This window comes from Physeter macrocephalus, chromosome 9, assembly GCF_002837175.3.
Source record: "Physeter macrocephalus isolate SW-GA chromosome 9, ASM283717v5, whole genome shotgun sequence".
NCBI lineage: Eukaryota > Metazoa > Chordata > Mammalia > Artiodactyla > Physeteridae > Physeter > Physeter macrocephalus.
The window spans coordinates 57,618,276-57,624,275 of record NC_041222.1 but is presented as its reverse complement, the minus strand read 5'-3'; the positions used below and the strand labels follow the sequence as shown (position 1 = coordinate 57,624,275).

Below are 6,000 nucleotides of genomic sequence, written 5' to 3'. Positions count from 1 at the left end.
TTGAAATATAATGTACATGACCATAAAACTCACCCATTATAATTATACACTTCAAGGATTTGTAGTAAATCATAGAGTTGTGCAATCATCACCGTAATCTAATCCATTTTTTTCCATGTTGCTTGTGGGGTAGAAGCCATTTTATTTTTCTAGTATAAAGGTACATAGTGACTCATTAAAATTGTAGAGCAAGTTTCAAGGATGCTAGGGTGACTCACTGAAAGTATGTGTAATAGACATGTGCAGGCAGCTGATCTACTGAAACAAATAGGGAGAAAGAAAGGGAAGGTGGTGGCTGGAGGCAGTGCAGAACAATGGTTACCACCACGCCTTAAGGTCAGATTGCTGAAGTTCAGATTCTGGCATCCCTACTTCCTTAATAGCTGTCTGACCTCAAACAAGTTACTTAAACTCTCTGACCCTCATTTCACTCATCTGTAAGTTAACAGCACCTACTTCATGGGGTTATGAAGGGTAAAGGAGATAATTTATGCAAGGGGCTCAGCATAGTCCTGGCACATAATAAGTACTCAATAAATGTTAGCAATTTTTATAATTGTCTCTGGTTGACCATTAAATAGCCCTTCATGAGCCAGACACAAAAGACCATGTGCTCTGTGATTGAATTTATATGAAATTCTAGAAAAGGCAAAATGAGAGTGACAGAAAGCAGATCAGTGGTTGCCAGAGGCCAGGGAGTGGGGGAAGGAAATTGACAGCAAAGAGGCACAGGGAACTTTTTGGGTGTGTTTTCATGATTGGAATGGTGTTTTGTAAACATCTGTTATCAAATTACAAACTTCAACTTGGTGAATTTTATTGTATGTAAAATAAAGCTGACCACCCCCCCCCAAAATACCCTAAAAAATGTAGCTTATAATTTTTCAGTTGGATAGTTCAATTACCTTACATGTTAGATGCAGGAATCAACTTCTAAACGAAGCCAACAAATATTTGTTGAGCATCTACTACGTGTAAGGCACTGTTCTAGGTGCTGGGGATACAGTTTTGAAGAAGACAAACAGCATCCCCACCCTCATGGATCTTATAGTTCAAACACGAATTATGCACATATGTTTGGGGTTACAAAATGGGTCATCGTGACAGGATATTGGGAGGAGGAGTAGAGGAGCTCTAAGTTGTATAAATATATGTCCTGTGGTTTTTCTGTTATTTTTCAAACATACACAGAAGCAAACACAGCATTCCTGTATCTGAAGATGATGTCCCTGACTTAGTGTCTGGACAGGTGTAATGACAGAGACCTTTGGGTGACTTGTGACCTTGACTCAAGGCTGCTCTCTGGCCTCACCATCTGCGAGATGCAGTGCGCACCTGGCGAGGGAAGGGGACTGGCACTGGCCCAGGGACCAGGTGGACGGTTCAAAGGGGCATCAGGGATAGGTGGCTTTGACCTTGGTTGGCCTCGTTAACCCAGCGCTCTCTTGGCTCCAGGCCTCCTCACAGAGTAGTGGAAGCTGGTACTCTCAGGTGCCTTCCCAGAGAGTGGGCCAGACCAGCGAAGTTCGCCAGTGACTTCGCCCACGAGGCGACTCCGCCCACGAGGTGACTCCGCCCACGGAATGACCCCGCCCATGTGGATCCTAAGTGGATGCCGTCTGGAGGCGGAAAAGCGTTGGGGAATCTGATTGGCTACTCTAGTCAGAGCCGCGTAGAGGCCGGGGCGAGGCCTGCAGGGGGCGGAGCTTGTGTAGAGGCCCTCCACCCGGCGCCGGCTCGGGAAATGGATGCTCGTCTGGTGTGCGGGCGCCGGGGGCGGGGAAAGCACACGCTCAGCTGCGCGCTGGCCCCGCCCGGGACCCGGCGGGAGCGCTGGGTCATCCTCTTCCTCCCTTGCCGGCGCTGGGCTGAGCCCGGAGCCGAGAAACTGAGTTGGCTCTGAGTTCCCTGTTTGGTTTCTGGGCGGCGGCAGCCGGAGGAGGAACATGGCGCTCGTAGGCAACAGAGCAGAGTTGGAAGCGGACGAGGTACTGGCCGGTGGGAGTGTGGGCACTGTCCCTGGAGCCCGGGAGGAATGAGCGAGCTCGGCAGGGTTGAGCGAGTCCGGCAGGGACGGCCAAGGTCCCGCCCCCTTGGTTCCCTGTCTGGGACCTGCAGCCTCCCGCCCGGAGGAAGGGACAGGGGTTGCGGCTGGGGACACCAGGCCTTGGGAGGTCTGTCCTCGCTGGAGCGAGGAGGGTCTCTGCGGCTCTCGGAGCGGAGGCGCTGCTGAAGTTGCGGGCGCCGGCACCGTGGGCTCTTGCGGATCGGAGGACACCACGTCCGGCCAGCGGGTGGATGGGTGCGAACGCGCGGGAGCGCAGGACCCGCAGTATAGAGCAGTACTGAGCCTCACCAGGGACGCCTGGGCTTTATGAGGTCTGACTCTGAAGTCCCGACATTGGCCCTTTAGAGTTTGTAGAATCGTCTCTTGACCTGGGAATCTCACCTTCTCTGGAAGTTGCCGGTGGCAGAACAGAAAGGCTTGCAATCGATGAGAGGAGGGGGACAGCAGGAGGAAAAAGGAGCCCTCGGGGTGTCTGCACTGCAGGGCTGCCCAGGGGCTGGAGGGCTAGGGACCTGGAGCAGCAGCCCAGGAATTGGTGCTTTCCCCTCTGTGTACGGGGCCCGGGCCTTTTCCCAGCAGGTTCCCATTGTGGGTGGTGGACGGAGGGAAGGCGCTTGGAGAACCGACTCCGGCCTCCAGTGGTCTCGCCTGTCTTTAAATAATTAGCGACTTCCTCCTGTGGCTGGCGCGCCCGGGTCTGAGCACCCTCGGGCGGGCGAGCAGGACCTGTTGATTTATCGACTGTTCTTTTGAGCAGTTGGCAGCTCCGGAGAGACGCGCTCTCCGGCGCTTGAAGTTGAGGCCAGCGGCGGCGGCTGCAGCAGCAGCACCCTGAGTGGCTGCTTCTGCCATTTTACCTGACTTGAATTTTACAAGTCTCTGCCGGAGGAGGCTTAGTTTCAAATGATGCAATAGTGGAAGATCTGGAGTTGGCGGGTTAAGCTTCCTGTCCATCTCTTTCAGTGTTGGGAAACTCTTTTGACAACGAATACTATGTTTGAAATGTAGCCCTTAAAATAAAACAAAAACCGAACTCCAGCTCCTTTACACGACTGGCTGACAGGAGGGCAAGTCGGACTGTCCAGAAGCTTCCTTACAACCTGTGCCTTCCAAGGAGGGTATCAGGACCACAGATCAATGAACTAGAGCTTGCATAGCTGCATCTATTGTTGAAACTTTTAAATTACACATAAAGGCAAATGATGAAATAGCATATTTGTTGCCGTTTTCATCTGTGACAACCTTTCTTTATTTAGTTTTAGGCTGTCTTTTTGGTACGACCTGGAGCCAGCTTTTTTCATTCCTCCTGTCTTAGATCTTTTCTGTAATCAACGTCATAACACTTTCATGGTGCTTTGACTATACATTCACTTTCTCCCTTAAAGGTTTTTATCGCTCCCTGCTGTATATTAAATTATGTATCCCTGTTCTTGGCATGCAAGGCTCTCTACAGTGTAGTCTCAATCTGATGTCCCAGCCTTGTCCCCAGCCACTTTTCTATTTATAACCATTTAGTTTAATGTGTTATGCCTGTATTAGAAATAAGGAAACAAGACTGGGAGTAGGGAATTCCTTGGCAGTCCAGTGGTTAGAACTCTGCCCTTCCACTGCAGGGGGCATGGGTTCGATCCCTGGTTGGGGAACTAAGATCCCACATGCTGCATGGCACAGCCAAAATAAAGGCACTGGGAGTAGCTAGTAAATGTGGAGTGAAATGTTTGAATCCCTGGGCTTCTTGTTGAAAAAGATTTGCTACACTTAGGGTGATATAATTTTCTAGACCAGGGCATTGTTGGGAGAGAACGCTTGGACAATACGTGTAAACTGGGACTGTCTTGGGCATATTGAGACATGGCTACCCTAGCTGTGCCCACAGCCTGCAAGGTGAACTTAATGCCATGTGTTTGCTAGGGAGGAGGGCTCTAGCTCTGTGGGGGAAATTAGGTTTCAGAGCAGCAGAGAGCCTGGCACACAGATACTTGGTAATACATATTTATTGAGTGAATAAATTCAATGAATTTATTGAATGAATGAAGACTATGCTTAATAACTTCTCAGTTTTTGCCATATCTTTCATTTGTTTTTTAAAATTCAGTAACTGTTAGGCTCCCGTTACATGTTAGGTACTCTACTGGTCCTAGGAAATGAGCAAAGTACAAACAGAATTTTTTTGTTCATGCCAGATGCACTTTTGTCCCTCATGGTGCACCATTTCCATTGGAATAAATTTTGCAAACATTTATTGAACATTTGCTTCGTGCTTAAACTTAGTAGGTGTCTTAGAAACGGAAGGCAGTTTTGGCTCTCTACGGTTCTCAGTCTGGGTAAGGAGATATGGCACGTGAACAAGAACTCTAGAAAAGAGATCAAGGCAGGGTAAGCAAGTAAGAAGTGATGCATTGTCAGCCGAGTACCCTTGACTTATTTGTGGAAAGTCCCTCACTTTCAGTGGACTGAAGCACTCTACCACAAGTGCACAAGACCCTGCTCTTCAACTTCTTGGATGTGTGAAACTAAAAGAGCTGGGAAGCTTTTCAAACACTTAATATAAATTTGATAGTCTTTGAGGCCACTATTTGATATTCTAGGAAAGTAAAAAGGGACAAATTGGTGTAGTTGGAAAAGTAGTAGGTTAGGAATTAGGTGAACTGGGCTTTCAGCTCTGTCACTAATTTGCCCAGTAGCCATTCATTCATTAAGTGTGCAAACATCTGACTGTGTTATGTGCCAAGCCTGGTCCTAGCTTGGAGATACAACAGTGACCCAGGCTGACAAGGTCTCTGTCTATAACAATATAGTGACCTTGATTGAGCCAGTCTCTCAACCTCTTAGGGCTCTTTTAAGTTTCCTCATCTGAAGATGGAGGGGCTCCATGAGCCCCGAGTGTTCTTCTAGCTCCAAAAGTCTACACTTTTAGAGGTGGGGGGCTCCTTTGTTTGGGAGAAAGGCTAATAGTATGGGAATCCCTTTTCTTTCAAAGTACCCAAGGAGATGATGGTAGTAGAGGGGCCCTTATGATAGTTGTGGGATGGGGTGTTTTCTTAGGTAAACTGGTGTTTTTTGTTTTTTTCTCTAGGTGCTAGGAGGATAAACGTGGGAACACAGAGGTTAGGGCTTGCAGCCTCAGGGGCAGCAAAAATTGGTTCTGGAGGGAGGCAGAAACTTCTCAGATGTTCCAGTGGTTTGTGGCCCTTCAAAGCTTGGTGGGTAAAATCTTACTTCTTAACATTTAAATTTCTCTCATTGGTTTTTCTTGGGTATTACACAAGCAACATTGACATTGAGTTCATGGAAGATATACAGAATGTATGCAGGGTCATTACTACAAACCTATGGCAAATAGATGGCTATGACTAGAGAACTTTCTGTCCATCAGTAGCTTGATCCTGAAGTCATATCTCTGTTGGTGACTTCCTTATCCATTAGGGCTGGCTTTGGCTGCCTTGTGGATGTTAAGTGCTTATGTTTGACCCACACTGCTTTGTGTGTGACTTGGGATTTGAAAATTAAATAAAAGTACTTTATATTTTATTCTTTAATCCTATTAGAATTATTCAACCCACTAATAACTATGCCAAGTATTGAAAAGAGAAACTATTGATGATATCTGAATATGTAGCAGCTGGATAAGTTAAAAATTATTTTCTCATATAAAACAAGAGTTAAGTTCATGAAAAATAACTTCTAAGAAGATTTTTTTTCAATTGTTTTACCTTTTCTGGAAAAATAGCAGTTTTGAAAGTCTTTGAAAAATTTGGTTACATTGCTATTATTATGTAGAAATTGGCAAATTTTATGTATAATTTGATACATCACCTTTTTACATTAAAATTACATTAAAAGTTACTCAGCAAATACAAAGTTTAATGTTAATAGCTTTAAATTTTAAAACGTGACTTAACATTCTTATTGCCATTATTATTATATAAGAA

At 46.2% G+C, this 6,000-nt stretch overlaps 1 protein-coding gene across 3 annotated transcripts in view; it reads left to right on the top strand.

Moving 5' to 3' along the window:
- Positions 1-1,769: 1,769 nt before the first annotated feature.
- Positions 1,770-6,000, top strand: part of TTC39B (tetratricopeptide repeat domain 39B) — a 137,764-nt gene continuing 133,533 nt past the window's right edge. Inside the window, exon 1 of one of the 3 annotated variants that reach the window (XM_024126748.3) lies at positions 1,770-1,988. In XM_024126748.3, the coding sequence (XP_023982516.1) occupies positions 1,947-1,988 (42 nt within the window). In that variant the 5' untranslated portion in view covers positions 1,770-1,946. Of the gene's footprint in view, positions 1,989-5,140; positions 5,272-6,000 lie in introns of those variants that run through there. The other 2 variants (XM_007114712.4, XM_055087213.1) reach the window with 2 other exon arrangements.